The sequence below is a fragment of the Pan troglodytes genome, chromosome 7, assembly GCF_028858775.2.
Source record: "Pan troglodytes isolate AG18354 chromosome 7, NHGRI_mPanTro3-v2.0_pri, whole genome shotgun sequence".
NCBI classification, from domain to species: Eukaryota; Metazoa; Chordata; class Mammalia; order Primates; family Hominidae; genus Pan; species Pan troglodytes.
This window is the reverse complement of record NC_072405.2, coordinates 81910073-81930153: the sequence shown is the minus strand read 5'-3', so window position 1 is coordinate 81930153 and position 20081 is coordinate 81910073. Positions and strand designations below refer to the sequence as shown.

The following is a 20081-nucleotide window of genomic DNA, read 5'->3' as shown; positions in this document are numbered from 1 at the left end:
ATGAACGTTTCAGAAAAGCATAATTTGGATGATATATCATTACAAAATATAACATTTTGACCTTTTAATGGTATTTCTTAGTTCTATTTAGTAGTTTTAAGAGTCATAAAATATACTTAACTAAGAAATAAAATAATTAGAATACATTCCATATAGTTACCAAGGTTAAGCAAGATAAACAGTTGGATATTAAGAAGACCATCTTATGTATCAATCTCCCATGTAAATTTTGAAGTTTGAAGTATCTTTCAGAAAAAAAAAAAACTGGCATCACCAACAAAAAAGCACCCCAAGTTCTCACTCTGGGCACAGACTAAACGTGGAACTGACAGCCTGGGCCCCAGGCTTCAGGCTTCACTGGGGACCGCCTCTTTCCACCTAGGAGCCTGACTCTTGCCGCCATCAACCTGCTGTCCATGGTGCCCATGGCGCCCAGGCTATTCATGCAGAGGGGTTCCTGCAGGGCCAAACTGAGCTGCCCTCAGCCCCACCTCGGCCTCCCTCCTGTGCTCATCAGTGGCCACAGTCTGGAGAGGGCCAAGGTGGCAGGCGGCTGGCATGTTAGTGCCTCCCTGAGCGAGCACACGCCCAGCCAGGTTGTGACAGTGCCCGGGCTCGGCCATAACTTTGCTCTAAAATCAGAGTGGGCACTGGGAGCTGGGAGAGGCCAGGCAGGGGAAGCAAGCACTTTGAAGCCTACAGAGGCAAGTGGTTTCTGGGGCCCTGAGAGTGCAGGGATGCCCAGGTCTGCAGCCATGGCTGGGTGGCTGCAGCTGTGCCCAGGAACATGGGACTTCTGCCTCGCCACTCAGAAAGGGGCATGGCTTCTGCCTGTTCCTGGCTCCCACTGGCTCCATGGAGCATGCAGCCCTGGCTGCACCTCCCCCACTGCAACTGGCATCATGGCAATGACCACTCCAGGCCGGTTGCCGCTGCCATCAGAAGTTTTGAACAAAATTCTGAAAACTTTTGAGGCTCCTAATTTCTCTGATTTTACTTACCTTTTTCCTTGGCATTATAGGAGAGAGATTAAGGGCATCATCTTTGCAGTTGGGAAGGTGGCCTGAGTTAGATTTCCATTTCAAACAGTTAGTAGCTATGGGATTTTGTTATCTAAACCCCAGGTTTCTCAATGTAAAATAGAGATGATAATAATAATAGTGCCATCCTCCAAGGTAGGCTCAATATTAACACTTTACAAAAATTAAGCAGCCATAAAAAAATGATGAGTTCATGTCTTTTGTAGGGACATGGATGAAGCTGGAAACCATCATTCTCAGCAAACTGTCGCAAGGACAAAAAACCAAACACTGCATGTTCTCACTCATAGGTGGGAATTGACCAATGAGAACACTTGGACACAGGAAGGGGAACATCACACACCGGGGCCTATCGTGGGGTGGGGGGAGGGGGGAGGGATAGCATTAGGAGATATACCTAATGTAAATGACGAGTTAATGGGTGCAGCACACCAACACGGCACATGTATACATATATAATAAACCTGCATGTTGTGCACATGTACCCTAGAACTTAAAGTATAATAAAATATATATATATTAAAAAAAGAATTAAGTGGGCTGATATAATGTGCATGTCATAGTGCTTGGTACGGTGAGTATTCAAGGAATGTTAGATGTTTTAATTTTATTATGATTACAATAATAAGTATATTAAGCCCTGATTAGGTCCTTTCACAAATGGGCATAGAAATGGACAATTTTCCTGAGTTAACTGGTCAAAGGTGGGAGAGAGGAGAAAGGAAAAAGGAACTTAGAAAATGTTTCTGAATCTGCAAGAAAGATATACTTCTCTCATTAGGAATTAATTGAATTGCCAGTGGTAAAGGGGGAAAAGGTAGAGATCTAAGTTTGTAGTTTCACCCTGAAAGGAAAGAGGAAGAGGCATTGAGTCAAGCTATACATCCCCTACCCCAGCCATTAGTCGATTCTTGGCCTATAATAATAATCATGATGATTATGATAATAATTGCAGCTATCATTTGTTTCTGTGCATAAGAAGGATCCTTTACTGTGGTCTGAAATGAAGATTCTTGCTTGAGAATTAAAGCAGTGTACTAGGTTATATGGTTTGGCTCTGTGTCCCCATCCAAATCTCATCTTGAATTGTTCTATAATTCCCACATGTTGTGGGAGGGACCTGGTGGGAGATAATTGAATCATGGGAGTGGTTTCCCCCCTCATGATTGTGAGGCCTCTCCAGCCACATGGAATTGTAAGCCCAATAATCCTCTTTCTTGTGTAAATTGCACAGTCTCGGGTGTCTTTATCAGCGGCATGAAAATGGACTAATACACTAGGCATTTAGTTAGGTGCTGTCTTAGTATGTTTAGTGTTGCTATAAAAGAATACCTGAGGCTGGGTAATTTATAAAGGAAAGTGGTTTATTTCACTCATGTCTCTGCAAGCTGTACAAGAAGTATGGCTCTGGCATCTGGTTGGCTTCTGGCAAGGGCTTTTGTGTTGCATCAAAAAATGGCAGAGAAAGTCTAAGGGGAAGTGGGCACATGCAAAGAGGGACCTAACCCAAGGGGCATCCTGGCTTTATCACAACTCCCTCTCCTGAGATGTAATCCATTTCCCCAGAACCAATCCAGTCTCATGAGAGTGAGAACTCACCCACTGCCAGGAGAAGAGGCACCTAGCCATTCATGAGAGATCCACTCCCATGACCCAAACACCTCCCACTAGGCCTTACCTCCCAACACCACCACACTGGGGGTAAAAGTCAGCATGAGATTTGGGGAGGAAACAAACCATATTCAAGCTATAGCAGGTGTTTTCCTTAAGTTACCTCTAAACTTCACAATGACTCTGTAAGGCAGAGTGTGCTAGTTCCCAAGACCGGGAGACTGAGGCATAGACAGGTTGACATGAAAATAAATGGCTGCCTTATCCAGGAAGGGGTGGCAGGAATGGGGGATTGGCAAAGGGCTTTGAGGTGGCATGGATGGGGATGTAAATATATCACTCACCATTGCATCTATATACATTCATTTCTTCATTTCTTGATTCACAGGCTGTGAAGTTTTATTTCACAGAACTTTATTTAGGGAAAGCTTAAATGTAACTTTTCCTGTAAGTTGAATATTTAGACACAAATAAGCAAATTAATTGCTTTCAGATTTTGGAAGTGGGAAATACTTTTGTTCAGATAAGCACTTTGCAAGTGTTTTTCCTAATTTTTCTGAATGCTGCTTATTTTGTTAATATTTATTTATTTATTAATTAATTTATTTATAAGATTAGAGACCAGGTCTCCCTGTGTTTCCCAGGCTGGTCTCAAACTCCTGGGCTCAAGTGATCCACCTGCCCTGGCCTCCCAAAGTGCTGGGATTACAGGTGTAAGCCACCATATCTGGACTATTTTTTAAATTTTGTTAGAGCTTCATTTTAATATTTCTTCTTTAGTTGTGTTCCTTTGGCCATCTCCCCTCCTTCCTGAAAGATAATTTGATAAAAGTAATAGTTTTTGTTTTGTTTTGTTTTCTGTTGCATAACATTTGATGCAAACCATTTAACCTCCCCAAATCTGTTTGTTTAACTCAAAAATGAGGGGATTAGGTCTCTTAATCAGTGATTTCTGTTCAACCATTCTGTTAATTTCCAAGTAAGGATCTCAATTCAGACAGGAGTTAGATATCCTTTTTATACAGATATGTAGACCTGACTTTGAAAAACTGGTTATTACACTATTAAATTTTCAATGACTTTCACTTATCTCCTTGCTTATTTTTAGATGTTTGGTATTGGGATGGGGGTGCATGGGCAATTCTAATTCCAGAAATCTTGCACAGAATAAGTTTTTATTATAATGACTGAGGTTTTAAAAATGAAGATTTGAAAAAAAAACTTTGTTGTTTTTCATTTCACTCAATGATTCTATTCTCTTCCACTAAGTAATTAAAGATTTTCTTGCTACTATAAGTTTTTAATGAAGGTTCTTATATTAACAGGAACAACTTTCCATTAACATACTAGTGTTGCTTCAGTGAGTTTAATCTCTGTAAACAGGAACCCCTTACCTTCTTAATATCTTCAAAAATATAGATAAATATAACCAGATCTCTATGTTGAGGTCACCTTTTAATACATTTTAAAATTTTTGTTTAAGAATTCTGCTTTTAAAACAATATGTGTCAAGTGCTGAGTAGTGCTGATTTTTAAAATAACAGTGAAAGCTACAGCTTTTTGAAGCTTACTCTGTTTACATATTATATTGAGTTATTATGTCATGGGAGCCCCTAAGGAGCTGGGTTTGTGTTGTATTATTGGAGGAGGCAGACAGTAGTATCTTAATGCACAGCCTCCAGGAATGCTGAATAGATGATTGCTTAAATCTACCTGCATATATTAAGTGCTTTGAAGGTTTGCTGGGTGGATGAATTTATCCTGAGGCAGCCCAGAGTCCCTGTAAGGGTTGGTGGTTCTGCTAATGGAAAAGAACACTGTGCATCTGCCATTGCTTCTCATCCAGTGCAGATCAGACTATAATGAATGTTCCAAGTTTTCTATTGTATTAGGTTTGGAAAAATTCTGTATTAGAGCAGAGACTATTGTTTCAATGTGATTTATGACAGTGGTGGTTAACTGAGAGGTTTTCATCTTTTCATTTTAGGAGAGCAAAAACTTATTGTCAGTTTTTTAGGGAGATTGTGGCATAACAGCAAAATATATTTTATACTCGTAATCACTTTTCCTCAAATTCTACAGGACAATTATTAAGTATTCCCTGTATTATATTATGAGATGTAAAGGGAGGGAATGACATATTTAGACTAATTTTTAAATAGAGATTTTGCCCTAGCCAGTGTAGCAGGGATTGCTAAAGTTTTCTCACTGTACCTGTTCCTTCTTTTTTTCAGTAAAAAGATTCCTGACATTTTTGCTGGATACTTGATCCCCACAATAAAGTCTACATTTTCCACCTTGTTTTGCAGCTTGGTGTGACCACATGGCTAAGTTCTAATCAATAGGATATAATCAAAACTCTGTATGACTTCTGGAAAGTGACCTTAAAGGGAAGGAGAATGTCTCTCCCCTTCCTTCTTCCTGTAGGCAGGAGCTCAAGCTGTTTTGTCTTGTTTTTCAATTGTGGAGTATGCTCAGAACATCCCAAAGTAGAAAGAGTTATATAATAAGGCCCGATGTACCAGTCATTTGTTGCAACAATTAGCAACTCATGGCTGATGTGGTTTTACCCATACTGTCACCACTACCCTCTCCCTCCCACGCCCATTATATGGAAGCAAATCACAAACATTGTATCATTTTATCCATAAATATTTCCATATATATCTGGAAAGATGAGAGTTCTTTTGAAAACACAAACCATTATGACATCTTAAAAAATTAATCATAATTCTTTAATGCTATCAAATATCCTGTCAGTGTGCTCAGACTACCCTGATTGTCTCATAGAGTATCTTTTAAAAAGCAATTCATGCAAAGTTCATACACTGCAATTGTTTGCTATGTTTCTTTTTTTTTTTTTTTGAGACAGAGTCTCACCCTGTCGCCCAGGCTGGAGTGCAGTGGCGTGATCTCGGCTCACTGCAACCTCTGCCTCCCGGGTTCAAGCAGTTCTCCTGCCCCAGCCTCCTGAGTAGCTGGGATTACAGGTGCGTGCCACCACACCTGGCTAATTTTTTTTATCTTTAGTAGAGACAGGGTCTCACCATGTTGGCCAGGCTGGTCTCGAACTCCTGACCTCGTGATCTGCCTGCCTTGGCCTCCCAAAGTGCTGGGATTACAGGCATGAGGCACCGTGCCCAGCCTGCTATGTTTCTTAAATCTCTTTTAATCTATAGATTATCCCTACCCCCTATACTGATGATTGACTGATTAATTGTAATTTATTTGTGGAAAGAAACAGTTTATTTGTCTCAGGTCAAAACTGCAGTCTGATTTTGCTGATTGTATCCCCGCGATGCCATTTAATATGTTGTTTTGTCTTCTATTCCTCTAAATCAGGAGTTAGATCTAAAGGCTTCATCAGAGTTGGGTTTGATTTTTTTCTGGCAAGAATGCTATATAGATGGTGGTGTTCTGCCAGAGACACATCTTCGGCAGGAGTTAGTACTGCAGTGTTGAGGTAGAATTTCCTTCCTCAAGGAAACATCAGTTTTTCTCTAGGGACTTTCAACTAATTAGATAAAGCCCACTCAGATTATTGAGGAAAATCTCCCTTACTTAAAGTCAACTGACTGTACGTGGTAACTACATCTACAAAATACTGTCCCAGCAACACCTAGATTAGTGTTTAATTAGATAACTAGACACTATATAGCCTAACCAAGCTGAAACAAAACATTAATCGTCATAATTGCCAAGCTCCATTTATTAAGGTTTGCAAAATGGTAATATTTTATAATAATACTCTAATTCCCTCATTTATTAATTGAGATACTGTGAGAAACTTTCCTATCATCATTTATTTGAATAAATGCTTGGTTATTTCCTGATATGTATTGGGTTTCAAATTAAGTTGATCCTTTAGTATCCTCCAAAGATGAGTAAGGTTTTCATTTGTTTTTGTTGTTGTTTTGTTTTTAAGTGCTGTGCAACAGTTCCCCCTCATTTTCAGTTTCTGGTTTCAGTTATCCATCATCAACTGAGGTCAGAAAATATTACATACAATAAAATATTTTGAGAGAAAGAGAAAGGGCACATTCACATAACTTTTATTATAGTACATTGTTATAATTGTTCTATTTTATTATTAGCTGTTGTGGTTAATCTCTTACTGTGCCTAATTTATAAATTATCATAGGTATGTATATATAGGAAAAAACATAGTATATATAGGGTTCAGTACTATCCACAGTTTCAGGCACACACTGGAAGTCTTGAGCTGTATTCCCCAGGGATAAGGGGGGATTACCGTATATTTACACATTTGTGTATTCTACATGCTTAACATATTTTAATCCATTAAAGTTAATATTCTTATTAAGGTTTATAGTCCTATCTTTGGTCAGTTGGCACCTCATTAAATCGGTGACCGCCATGATTGCAGTTGTCTTTGATAGATTCCTAGACTTCTGAAATGACAAATTATTACAGGTTCATTTTGTATATTTCCTACCACAGACCTGGAATCAGCTACTTCTTCCAGGCGCCCTAGTTTTTTTTTTCTTTTTTCAGGAATGAGATCACAGCCTGGTTGTTAGGGGTTTTTAATGCTCTTGGTTTGATGATTGTTTCTGGGTGCCTGCTGTTCAGTGGACAGTGCTAGGAAACATTTTTTCATGGTTACTTTAAATAAAAGCCTGTATAATGATACTTCCAATTCATGTTTAGGACTTTGGGAGTTTTCACTTAATCTTATTGATCTTAAATCTTTATGTTTTTCTCCAACACTGGAAACCTTGGTTGCCATCAGCACCATATAAACATTCACTTACTGAAAAGCCACCTTGAACCGTAAGGTAGATCCTGTATGTTCAGGGAGGTAGAGCAGTAAGATAGAAGTAGTCTGGCTCTCTGACATCCTGGCACCAGCCTTGAGAGGTCTGGCCAGGCTTTTATATGGTGGAAAATATTCTTGTGTAAGCCATTCATATTCCAGCCATCTTTTCCCATGTCATGATGACACCTCAAATGAGTGGATAGAAACTTTGAGCAGTCTATCCCAAGATAGAAGGGCTTCATAGATTGCTCCATCTCGGAGTTCTGTGAGGGACCATAAGCAGGTCCATTCACTCACTGAAAAGCCCAGAAGGCTGCCGGCCAGCTACACAGTCATCCTAAATGAGCCAGAGGTGGCCGAAGGTTTTCACTCTTCTGTCTCCCTCTTTATCAATTTCTTTTCTGTTCTCCAGATGAATGGAGATACAAGAAAAGGTAAGAATCATTTTTTAAAAGTTAAGATACCTTCATTAGTGTTTTGAAATTCAAATTTTAGACTGTGGGAATGTGACTGGATGTGAGGAGATCAGTTAAATCCTAATACAACAACCCAGGCATGAAATGACAGTAGCTTGGAGTAGGGTGGAGATGGAGAGAAGTAGACAGATTAAGAGATATGTAAGAGATAAAACGAACAGCTCTTATTGAATGACTAGATTTAGGAGGAAAGAGGGGTGTCCATGTTGGCATCCAGGTTTCTACCTTTTGTTACTGGAGCATGATGATGTCAGGTACTGTTAGGGAATCTGGAAGGAAACATACTTCAGTTGGAAAACGTGGCTAGTTTGGGGGCATTTTGAATTTGAGATGCCCTTGAGACATCCAGGTAAAGCTCCCTAATAAGCAGTTCTTTTTGTATGCTGATTGCTCAGAAGAGATGCCTGAAGATACAGATTTAGGATTCTTTGAAGAATGGCATGGGAGAGATCACCATGCTTGCCATATTTAACTGCTTGCATTCCTTGAACAGAGAAGTTCTTTTGATATGTCTGTGTCATTGCCCAGCAACGACTCTATAAAGAGGTCTGACCACTCCTCCAACCTGGACTTAGCTTAGGGGGGTCATCTCCTTAAAGCCTTTCCTGAGAATTAACAACTCCCTTCTTTTTGTTCCACAGTGTCCTTTATGTGCCTTTAAACCAGAGATTTGCTTTTAACCCAACTCTAAGATATTTCTTCCTATTCAAAGCCTTCTGATGGATTTTTGATGCACGTTGAATAAAATCCAAACTCTGTTATGACTTATAAAGCCCTAAAATACCTGATATCTGCTATCTTTAAAACCTTGTCTTATTCTCCTCTCCCCCTTGCTAGCTTCATATGTAATTTAAAAATTTCTGAAAGCCACATTAAAAATGCAAAAAGAGACAGGTGAAATTAATGTAAATAACCTTATTTAATCCAACGTATCCAAACTAGTATCATTTCAACGTAAAATCAATACAGCATACAAATTGAGATATTTTAGATTCTTTTTTTTTTTCCACAAGAAGTGTTTGCAATCTGATGTGTATTTTACACTTATAGCACATCACAATTCTGACTAGCATGTTTTAAGTGCTCAGTAGCCACCTATGACTAGGGTCTACCATATTGGATACCATAGCTGTGATACACAGAGCTTGTCTACCTATAGAACACGCCAACCTCATTCTGGTTTTATAGCCTTTGCACTCACTGTTCTCTTTGTGAAGAGTGCTCTTCACTTTTAGATATTCCTCCAGATATCTGTGGCTACTCTGGTCCATTGAGATCTCAGCTCAGGATCACCTTATTGCCAGATGTGGTGGCTCACGCCTGTAATCCCAGCACTTTGGGAGGTTGAGGCAGGTGGATCACTTGAGGTCAGGAGTTTGAGACCAGCCTGGTCAACATGGCAAAACACTGTCTCTACTAAAAATACAAAAATTAGCTGGGTGTGGTGGTGGGCACCTGTAATCCCAGCTACTCAGGAGGCTGAGGCAGAAGAATCACATGAACCCGGGAGGTGGAGGTTGTAGTGAGCCGAGATCGCGCCACTGCACTCCAGCCTGGGTGACAAGAGTGAAACTCCTTCTCAAAAAAAGAGATCACTTTGTCAATGAGACCTTCCTTAGCCACCCAGTCTGAAGCGCTTCCTGCCCCTCATGACATTGCCAAGTCAACCCTCATTATTCACAGATTCTGCCCTTACAGATTCATCTGCTCACTAAAATGTATTTGTAACCCCAAAGTCAATACTTGTGATGCTTTCCTAGTCTCCTGTGGACATGTGCAGAGCAGCAAAAAATTCACCTGACGTATACTTTCCCAGCTGAGGTTGAACAAGTCAATGCTCTGCCTTCTCGTTCTAGCTTCCATACTGTAAACAAGTGTCTTTTTCACTATTTAGTACCATGTTTTTTGCATTTCTGTCCTTTTTTTGGTGATTTTCCTATTTTAGAGGACCCCCAGGTATAGTTACACTGAAGTGCTTTTCAGTGTTCCTAAGCACAAGAAGGCTGTGATGTATCTTGTGGAAAAAATACGGGTGTGAGATTAACTTATTTGACCGTGAGTTCCATGTTAATGAATCAATAATGTATATATTAAATAAGATGTCTTTAAACAGAAACACAAATATGACAAAGTGATGTATGGACTGGTTGATGAAAATATTGGGACCAGAGGCTCATAGGAACCTACCCTTATAAGTCCCCCTAGGAACAATGGTTCAGTATTGCTAATTCAGTGTTCACAGTGACTTTATAGAACTTAACCATCACCAATATAGAACCCTACTTTTATTGTACTTTATCTGAAATAAACTTGGTTCATTCATTTACTTACCTATTGTCTGACTGCCCCAATTAAGCTTCAGGAGAGCAGGGACCTTATCTCCTTGGGTTCAGTATTACATCTTCCATGCTTGACATGACAGATGTTCAATACATTTTGCTAAGTGAGTGAACGAATGGGTGGATGAATAATAAATATGTGAGCCAATATTTAACATTTCCTTTGAGTTCTAAGCTAGGTGATAAAAGGAAATCTTAATTTAAAAATATTTGAAATATTTTATTATTATTTTTTGAGATGAAGTCTCTCTCTGTCACCCAGGCTGGAGTTCAGTTGTGTGATCTCGGCTCACTGCAACCTCTACTTCTCAGGTTCAAGAAGTTCTCATGCCTCAGCCTCTGAGTAGCTGGGATTACAGGTGTGCACCACCACACATGGCTAATTTTTTTGTATTTTTAGTACAGATGAGGTTTTGCCATGTTGACCACACTGGTCTTGAACTCCTGGCCTCAACTGATCCACCCACCTCAGCCTCCCAAATTGTTGAGATTACAGGTGTGAGCCACCATGCCCAGCTGAAATATTTTTAAAATGTTTAAATACACCCATATTTGGGGGTGCCTTAAAAATACAGTAATTTTTTCACAACTGTTAGTTTTAAACAAGTTTATCTCAACACTAGTTCTCTTTACTGGTAATTTGAGAAAGCATTTTTTCAGTGATTTTTTAATTGTTTGCCCTAGAACATAAGTACTTTCTTCTTTTTATTATCTCTTCCTACATGTGTGTGTGTGTTTTAAATAGCCTTTTTATTAGTTCTGTAAAGTATCCTTAATTTTTCTTTTTCCACTAGAATTAGGTAGAGACCGTGTTTACGGGAAACATCACATCAAAAATATTTGGTTTTTCATGATTTCAGCATATTCTTTAAGTTATATATTCTTGCAGATATGGCTCTTTTATTTTGATTTTTTCAATTTTTTTTTTTTTTTTTTTTGAGCCAGGATCTTACTCTGTTGCCCAAGCTAGAATGCAGTGGCATGATCATGGCTCACTGCAGCCTAGAACTCCTGGGCTCAAGCAGTCCTATCACCTCATCCTCCTCAGTAGCTGGGACTACAGATGTATGTCACTACGCTTGGCTGTTTTAAAATTTTTTGTAGATTAGGGGGTCTCACTATGTTGCCTGGGTTGGTCTTAAACTTCTGGCCTCAAGTGATCCTCCTGCCTCAGCCTCTCAAAGTGCTGGGATTACATGTGTGAGCCATTATGCCCAGCCAGCTGTTACTTAAAAACATTTTTTTTTATTTTGGAAAATTTCAAATACACACAAAAGCATAAAGATAACAATAGTATAATGAATGTGTATTTATCATGTGAACTTTTACTAAAAAGCCAGTTTTAGGAAAGCTTTATCTTGGCCTGATAGAATAAAATGCCACTAAAAGGGCTGTTCTTTGGTATAACCTTGGTCTGGAATGTTCAGAAATGCAGATGTCCGCTGGAGGGTGTGAGGCATTTATTGTTAGTGCCTGATGGCCTCTTCTGTCCTAGAAGAGGGGCTTTGAAGAGGGAGAGGAGGCTGACTTAAAGCTGAAAGAAAGTTGTCTGGTCATCTTCACCTTTACAAATAAAATGAGAAAGAAGCTGTTAGAGTCTGGATCGTGATTCTGAGTTCTTTAAGACTGGAAATTATAATTTACTCCATATTTTAGTTAGTTTTGTTGCCATTTTCATTATTTTTGCGCTTATAATTGTCTTATTTGTTTTCTCAAGTCTTTAGCAACAAATCCTGTGAAATCAAAAGAGTTTGTCTTCAAGTACATCAAAGAAAGAAGGAGCCACTCTTCTTTCTTTGTTGCTTGGAAAGAGGATCAACCCCAAGAATAGAGAGGGTGGTGGCAGCATTAGAGAACAAGCCTGGAGCCTTGCTGCAGGGAAGGAAGCGTGGGCTGGGCCCAGAGGACCTGGCAGGACAGGTTGGAGCTGCCAAAACGGGCCTTTGGAACCAGTGCTGAGCTGGATTCTCCCCTTCCCTTTGCTGTCCCTGACTACATTTCCTAATGCTCTTCACCTGTGCTCTGTAGCTCCTTACTGTCTGATCTCCATCCTCACTTTTAGCTGCCAACACTGCCATTTCAAGCAGTGTAAAAAGCATGTCCAAGATCTCATCACAAAATCTAAAGACTTTCCCTCCTTTATTTTTAACTAATTTCTCACTTTGTAATAAATAACTTTCCAGGATCTGAGGCAGTGGCCCCTCAGGAGTAGCTTCTTGGAGAGGGCTCGCCTCTCCCTACTCCCCCATTGCTGAGGCTACCTTTGGGTCTCCCCCTCCTCTCTTTCCTCCCCTTCTCCCTGTTCCTCCTTTTCCCTCTTTCTCTTCTCCCCTTTGCCCTCACCGTTTGCCCTCTCTCCCCATGTTCTGGGCCACATTCTTGTTTTTCCCCTTCCCTCCCTGCTGGTGTGCAGCACACACACTGCGGCTGTGTTAAACTACATTCTGGAACCCTGTTGTCTCTCACCGGAGAAAGGCATGCTTTTTATGTGCTTGTATTAGTCAGGGTTCTCTAGAGGGACAGAACTAATAGGATAGATGTATATATGAAGGGGAGTTTATTAAGGAGTATTGACTCACGTGATCACAAGGTAAAGTCTCGCAAAAAGCTGCCTGCCAGCTGAGGAGCAAGGAAGCCAGTCTGATTCCCAAAACCTCAAAAGTAGGGAAACTGACAGTACCGAGAGCCCCTGACAAATCACTGGGTGTAAGTCCAAGAGTCCAAAATCTGAAGAACTTGGAGTCTAATGTTTGAGGGCAGGAAGCATCCAGCATGGGAGAAAGATGAAGGCCAGAAGACTCAACAGGTCAAGTCCTTCCACGTTTGTCTGCTTTATTCTAGCTACACTGGCAGCTGATTAGATCGTGTCCACCCAGATTAAGGGTGGATCTGCCTCTCCCAGTTCACTGACTTAAATGTTTATCTCTTTTGACAACACCCTCACAGACACACCCAGGAAAAATACTTTGCATCCTTCAATCCAATCAAGTTGACACTCAATATTAACCATCACAATGCTCTTCTTCTGCTGGGAGCCATATCCTCCTCCTGCTCTCCCACGTCCTTGCTTTGTTGGCTTCCTCCAGAAAGGCTTCCCTAATGCCCAAGACTGCGGTGGGAATCCCTCCTGTGTGCTCCCACGGCACCCTTATATTTTGCCCCCCATCATAGCACTTACTAAAACTGTATTATCCGTTTTCTTTCTTTCTTTTATTATACTTTAAGTTCTAGGGTACATGTGCACAACGTGCAGGTTCGTTACATATGTATACATGTGCCATGCTGGTGTGCTGCACCCATTAACTCATCATTTACATTAGGTATATCTCCTAATGCTATCCCTGCCCCCTCCCCCACCCCACGACAGGCCCCAGGGTGTGATGTTCCCCTTCCTGTGTCCAAGTGTTCTCATTGTTCAATTCCCACCTATGAGTGAGAACATGTGGTGTTTGGTTTTTTGTCCTTGCGATAGTTTGCTGAGATCAGAGAAATGTATTATCCATTTTCTCATCCGTATTTCTTTTACTAGATTCTAAGCTCCTCAAGGGCAGGGACTGTTTTGCTTAGCATGTTTCTCTAAGGCTTTATGTAATTCTTGGCATAAAATTGACACTCAGTAAATAATTTATTTTGCATGAATGAATAAGCATAGCTGAATCTGGTATCTCTAATTCTTTGTTGTGATCACTGGAAAAAATGGATGCAAAATGCCCAGCAAGGATCCTGGAAAAATAGGCATTTCATAAATGGTAGCTGTCATGGTGGTGTCACTCCTCACCATTCCCATGGGACTCCTCGGGGTTTCTCATGGTTGTACTCTTTGGATGTAGTCATGCCTTGCATGTAATAGATAATGTATATGACTGAATTGAATATGTGTTTAATATATTAAGTAAGCAGGGTACGTGATTGATTTTCCTTCTGTGTCCATGTTTAAAATAAAAGTGATGATTATCTAGAAAACATGTTTATTTTCCATGGAGCATAAAATTTGTCTTTTTTTTTTTAGGCACAAATGCATTTTATAATGATAATGTTTTTGAGAGAATCCAAGTATTCCATTGTCTTGTAGGTGATAACTTGCTATTGGACTTTACTTTTAAAAATATTACCCAATATCTGTAACCTGGAATTTGAAAGAATTCATTAAAATGTTCAAAGTTTGAAAGAGAAACATTATGACACATCTGTTTGCCTTGTCTCGGACGTGCCTTGTTTTTTTTTTGTATTTTGTGTCCTGTCTCTGCAGCAGCATCTCCCTCTCATCAGCACTGTTGAAAGAAGAAAAAATGTCAGTGCTATCTCCTGAAATCAAATGTGAGACTTCTAAATTCACCAGAAGTTCCTTTGGCAGTTGTTTTATTTTTGAGAGTAGTTGGAAGAAAGCAGTTTTAGAAACACAAAAGATTAAGAAAGGTAACTTTATTGTTATCATTTTCCTTAAGAAAACATAGAAATAGTGCCTTGAATTTCCATGTATTTTTTTCATCAGGCAAGGGACATTTTCTGTGACATTTATGTAAGAATTATATCTTAAATTGATGAAAAAGAAAAATGGAAGCAAACTAAAATTAATTTAGTTAATGTAATTCTGTGACTCATGATGGAAACAAATTTTAAAGAGCTGTATTTCTTTTTTTTTAAACTCAAATTTGTCTGAAAGAACTGCATTTCTTAATATCCATTGCAGTACTGTCTCTGTTGAATCACACTCCATTTTATAAATGGCATTTTCTTTTAAATAACTCAAGGTGATTTTTATATTTTAAGACATCCAAATCTTTAACAGTGCTGTTATGTATTAATAATTCTAACCAAAGCCAGGCACAGTGGCTTAGCCTGTAATTTGAGCACTTTGAGAGGCCAAGGCAGGTGGATCGCTTGAGCCCAGTAGTTAGAGATCAGCCTGGGCAACATGGTGATACCCCATCTCTACAAAAAACACAAAAATTAGCTGAGCGTGTTGGTGTGCGCCTGTGGTCCCGGCTACTCAGGAGGCTGAGGGTAGGAGGATCACCTGAGCCTGGAGAGGGTGAGGCTGCAGTGAGCCATGACCATGCCACTGTACTTCAGTCTGGGCAACAAAGTGATACCTTGTCTCAAAAAAAAAAAAATTCTAACCAAAACTTTATTTTTGACTGAGTTATGTGGAGAGTATCTTAAATCCCATAGCTGCTCAATGAAGACTAGTTTGATAACTTTTGACATGTAGATGAGTATATTAATAGTTATTCCCCCTTACTTTCAAGTTAATTATATTTCTTGTTTATTCTGAATTCTGCTTCCATCTTTATTAATGGAGAAATAATTCTTTTTTTTTTTTTTTTGAGATGCAGTCTAGCTTTGTCACCAGGCTGGAGTGCAGTGGTGTGATGTTGGCTCACTGCAGCCTCTGCCTCCCAAGTTCAAGTGATTCGCCTGCCTCAGCCTCCTGAGTAGCTGGGATGACAGGCATGCACTGCCATGCACAGCAGATTTTTGTTATTTTTAGTAGAGATGGGATTTCACCATGTTGGCCAGGATGGTCTCGATCTCCTGACCTTGTGATCTGCCCACCTCAGACTCCCAAAGTGCTGGGATTACAGGCGTAAGCCACCATGCCCAGCCAATAATTCTTGAAAATAGTAAAATGCAAACTACTCAATGATTTATCCCTCTTTGGCTTTGAATGTGTTGCTATACTTTTTCTTCAACTTTCTTACCAGGTTTCCATTAAAGGTACTCAGACAGTAGTTTATCCACCCTTCTACCCCCCAAATCTAATTGATGAAAAAGAGTCTATATGCTTTTTGACCAACAGAAACTATTTTTTCCAAAAGAGGAAAAAATCAAAAGTTACAAAATAACATGTTGAACATTCAATATAATAATTTTAGTCCCATTAAATACCATTTTTGTTGCTGTGCTACACTTGCTTTGTAGAGAATACTTTCAAAAAAATTCTCTATGTTTAGTTCAAAGAACACCCAAACCTTTAACCTCTTAATCTCCTTTTTCTTTTCATTTAATGCCTTGAAAATTTTTAAAAATAATTTGACCGTTTCTCTGTGCAATGGATATGTGAGGTTAGTAGAAGAAACAATCTTGATGCTTCAAGGTGATGGTTTACAGATTTGGTATGGAATTTTGTGGACAGAAAATCAAAATCAGTGCCTCAAGTATAATTCTTTGACTCTCATTGCTAGCTAAGATGATCATCTGTTTACACCTCTTATTTACATAAAAGCAGGAAAATGGAAATACTCTAAGTGCTAGATAATATCAGACTCTTGAAAGTGCCTTTTATTTCAGTGTGAAGGTATCTAATATTCTGGGAATTCTAACTGTATAAAATAATCAAAGCAGAGGATAGTGACGACTGTGGAAGATCCGTGAAGCTGTTCTTTTTCCTTATTCCACTCTTAATCATCCCCTTAATCTATTCCTTCCTGCAGTCCCTATAGTCAGGATGTAGAAGGAAAGCCATTCTCTTGGGAAAGATGCTAGATAAATTACAGTTGCTTAATTTTCTTTACTTAATAACTGATTTTGTGTATTTTATTATGTGTTTTAGAATGCAGTAAAACAAGTAGTATGCATTTAATCAAGATGATTCTTATATATTTTTAACCAGAATATACCACAGCATTTGGTCTAGGAGAGCTCAAGGAATGTATCAAAATGCCATATTTACCAGGACTGCAAAGTTGCCAAAAAAGTGTAAGTTCAACTCCACTAGAGGTTCCTAAAAGACTGCCACGTGCTGATGCCGAGGTGTCTGCAGTCAGGTAGATCATTGCTATTTAATTCTCATTTGTTGAATGTGTATTTGTAGTAATACTGCTGAATGTAGAGGTTTTTCTGGTCAGTGAATTGCATTCATTTTTGCCTGTTTTTTTTTTTTTTTTACATAAAGGATTTAATTTTTAAAATCTAAGCTATTTTATTCAGTTTGACAGCTCGGCACTTTTCTCTGTTTTCGAGTGATGTTACCAGAAAAGATTTAAGGGCTTTTTTTTTTTTTTTTTTTTTTTTTGAGACAGAGTCTCGCTGTTTTGCCAGGCTGGAGTGCAGTGGTGTGATCTTGGCTCACTGCAACCTCCGCCTCCCGTATTCCAGCGATTCTCCTGCCTCAGCCTCCTGAGTAGCTGGGATTACAGGCGCCCGCCACCACACCCAGCTAATTTTTGTATTTTTAGCAGAGACGGAGTTTCACCAAGTTGGCCAGGATGGTCTTGATCTCTTGACCTCGTCATCCGCCCGAGTCAGCCTCCCAAAGTGCTGGGATTACAGGCGTGAGCCACTGCACCCACCCCCGATTTAAGGGCATTTTAAAAAAAACCTTGATTGCCCTAGCCTAGATCATGCCCATGAAAGCATTGGAATTTTTAGCATTAGGAAAAAAAATTAACTCTCTGCAATATTAAAAAGTTTCTGTACCCTCTATATAGAACCTTGTGCTTCATTTCTGGTCTGACTGAAGTAATGTGAAGGAAGATTCTGAATGAGATGTTGGCCTAATTAACATCCTGCATTGACTATCAGAAATGAATTTTTCAGCCAGAAAAGTCTCCCTGACTTTGAATACTGACATTTGAAAACATTATTATTATTATTATTATTAATTTTTATTTTATTATAATTATACTTTAAGTTTTAGGGTACATGTGCACAATGTGCAGGTTAGCTACATATGTATACATGTGCCATGCTGGTGTGCTGCACCCATTAACTCGTCATTTAGCATTAGGTATCTCTCCTAAAGCTATCCCTCCCCCCTCCCCCCACCCCACAACAGTCCCCAGATTGTGATGTTCCCCTTCCTGTGTCCATGTGTTCTCATTGTTCAATTCCCACCTATGAGTGAGAATATGCGGTGTTTGGTTTTTTGTCCTTGCGAGAGTTTATTGAGAATGATGATTTCCAATTTCATCCATGTCCCTACAAAGAACATGAACTCATCATTTTTTATGGCTGCATAGTATTCCATGGTGTATATGTGCCACATTTTCTTAATCCAGTCTATCATTGTTGGACATTTGGGTTGGTTCCAAGTCTTTGCTATTGTGAATAGTGCTGCAATAAATATACGTGTGCATGTGTCTTTATAGCAGCATGATTTATAGTCCTTTGGGTATATACCCAGTAATGGGATGGCTGGGTCAAATGGTATTTCTAGTTCTAGATCCCTGAGGAATCGCCACACTGACTTCCACAAGGGTTAAACTAGTTTACAGTCCCACCAAGGAGTGGGACTTCTCCACATCCTCTCCAGCACCTGTTGTTTCCTGACTTTTTAATGATTGCCATTCTAACTGGTGTGAGATGGTATCTCATTGTGGTTTTGATTTGCATTTCTCTGATGGCCAGTGATGGTGAGCATTTTTTCATGTGTTTTTTGGCTGCATAAATGTCTTCTTTTGAGAAGTGTCTGTTCGTGTCCTTTGCCCACTTTTTGATGGGGTTGTTTGTTTTTTTCTTGTAAATTTGTTTGAGTTCATTGTAGATTCTGGATATTAGCCCTTTGTCAGATGAGTAGGTTGCAAAAATTTTCTCCCATTTTGTAGGTTGCCTGTTCACTCTGATGGTAGTTTCTTTTGCTGTGCAGAAGCTCTTTAGTTTAATTAGATCCCATTTGTCAGTTTTGGCTTTTGTTGCCATTGCTTTTGGTGTTTTAGACATGAAGTCCTTGCCCATGCCTATGTCCTGAATGGTATTGCCTAGGTTTTCTTCTAGGGTTTTTATGGTTTTAGGTCTAACATTTAAGTCTTTAATCCATCTTGAATTAATTTTTGCATAAGGTGTAAGGAAGGGATCCAGTTTCAGCTTTCTACATATGGCTAGCCAGTTTTCCCACCACCATTTATTAAATAGGGAATCCTTTCCCCATTGCTTATTTTTCTCAGGTTTGTCAAAGATCAGATAGTTGTAGATATGTGGCGTTATTTCTGAGGACTCTGTTCTGTTCCATTGGTCTGTATCTCTGTTTTGGTACCAGTACCATGCTTCATGCTGGATATATGAAACTCAGACCCACAGATGTCTGCTGCGAGGTCTGTGGCTGGCCTAGGGGTGGGAGGGCCTAGGATGAGACCGGGAGGAGGGCATGAAGAAGGGGAGGTGGGACAAGCCCAGCCACCCAAATGACCAGGCATGAGGTGTCCCCTGGATAAAGCTGCATCTGGAGCCCGTTTAGCAGCTTCCTTCTTGCCACTCCCAGTTCCTGTGACCTCCTGGGAATAGAGGAGGCCTCCTTCCCTGAATGCCTTTTTTACAGAATAAAAGTGGTGGTGTTTTCAGTTTGGGCCAGCATCATCCTGATACCAAAGCTGGGCAGAGACACAACCAAAAAAGAGAATTTTAGACCAATATCCTTGATGAACATTGATGCAAAAATCCTCAATAAAATACTGGCAAAACGAATCCAGCAGCACATCAAAAAGCTTATCCACCATGATCAAGTGGGCTTCATCCCTGGGATGCAAGGCTGGTTCAATATATGCAAATCAATAAATGTAATCCAGCATATAAACAGAACCAAAGACAAAAACCACATGATTATCTCAATAGATGCAGAAACGGCCTTTGACAAAATTCAACAACTCTTCATGCTAAAAACTCTCAATAAATTAGGTATTGATGGGACGTATCTCAAAATAATAAGAGCTATATATGACAAACCCACAGCCAATATCATAGTGAATGGGCAAAAACTGGAAGCATTCCCTTTGAAAACTGGCACAAGACAGGGATGCCCTCTCTCACCACTCCTATTCAACATAGTGTTGGAAGTTCTGGCCAGGGCAATTAGGCAGGAGAAGGAAATAAGGGGTATTCAATTAGGAAAAGAGGAAGT

The 20081-nt window shown here is 39.6% G+C and overlaps 1 protein-coding gene across 2 annotated transcripts in view; it reads left to right on the top strand.

Moving 5' to 3' along the window:
• Nucleotides 1-20081, top strand: part of C8H8orf89 (chromosome 8 C8orf89 homolog) — a 44726-nt gene that overhangs the window by 12005 nt on the left and 12640 nt on the right. For both annotated transcript variants that reach the window (XM_009455510.4, XM_054656823.2), the window contains exons 2-3: nucleotides 14496-14662; nucleotides 16860-17013. In XM_009455510.4, the coding sequence (XP_009453785.1) occupies nucleotides 14536-14662; nucleotides 16860-17013 (281 nt within the window). In that variant the 5' untranslated portion in view covers nucleotides 14496-14535. The remainder of the gene's footprint in view (nucleotides 1-14495; nucleotides 14663-16859; nucleotides 17014-20081) is intronic.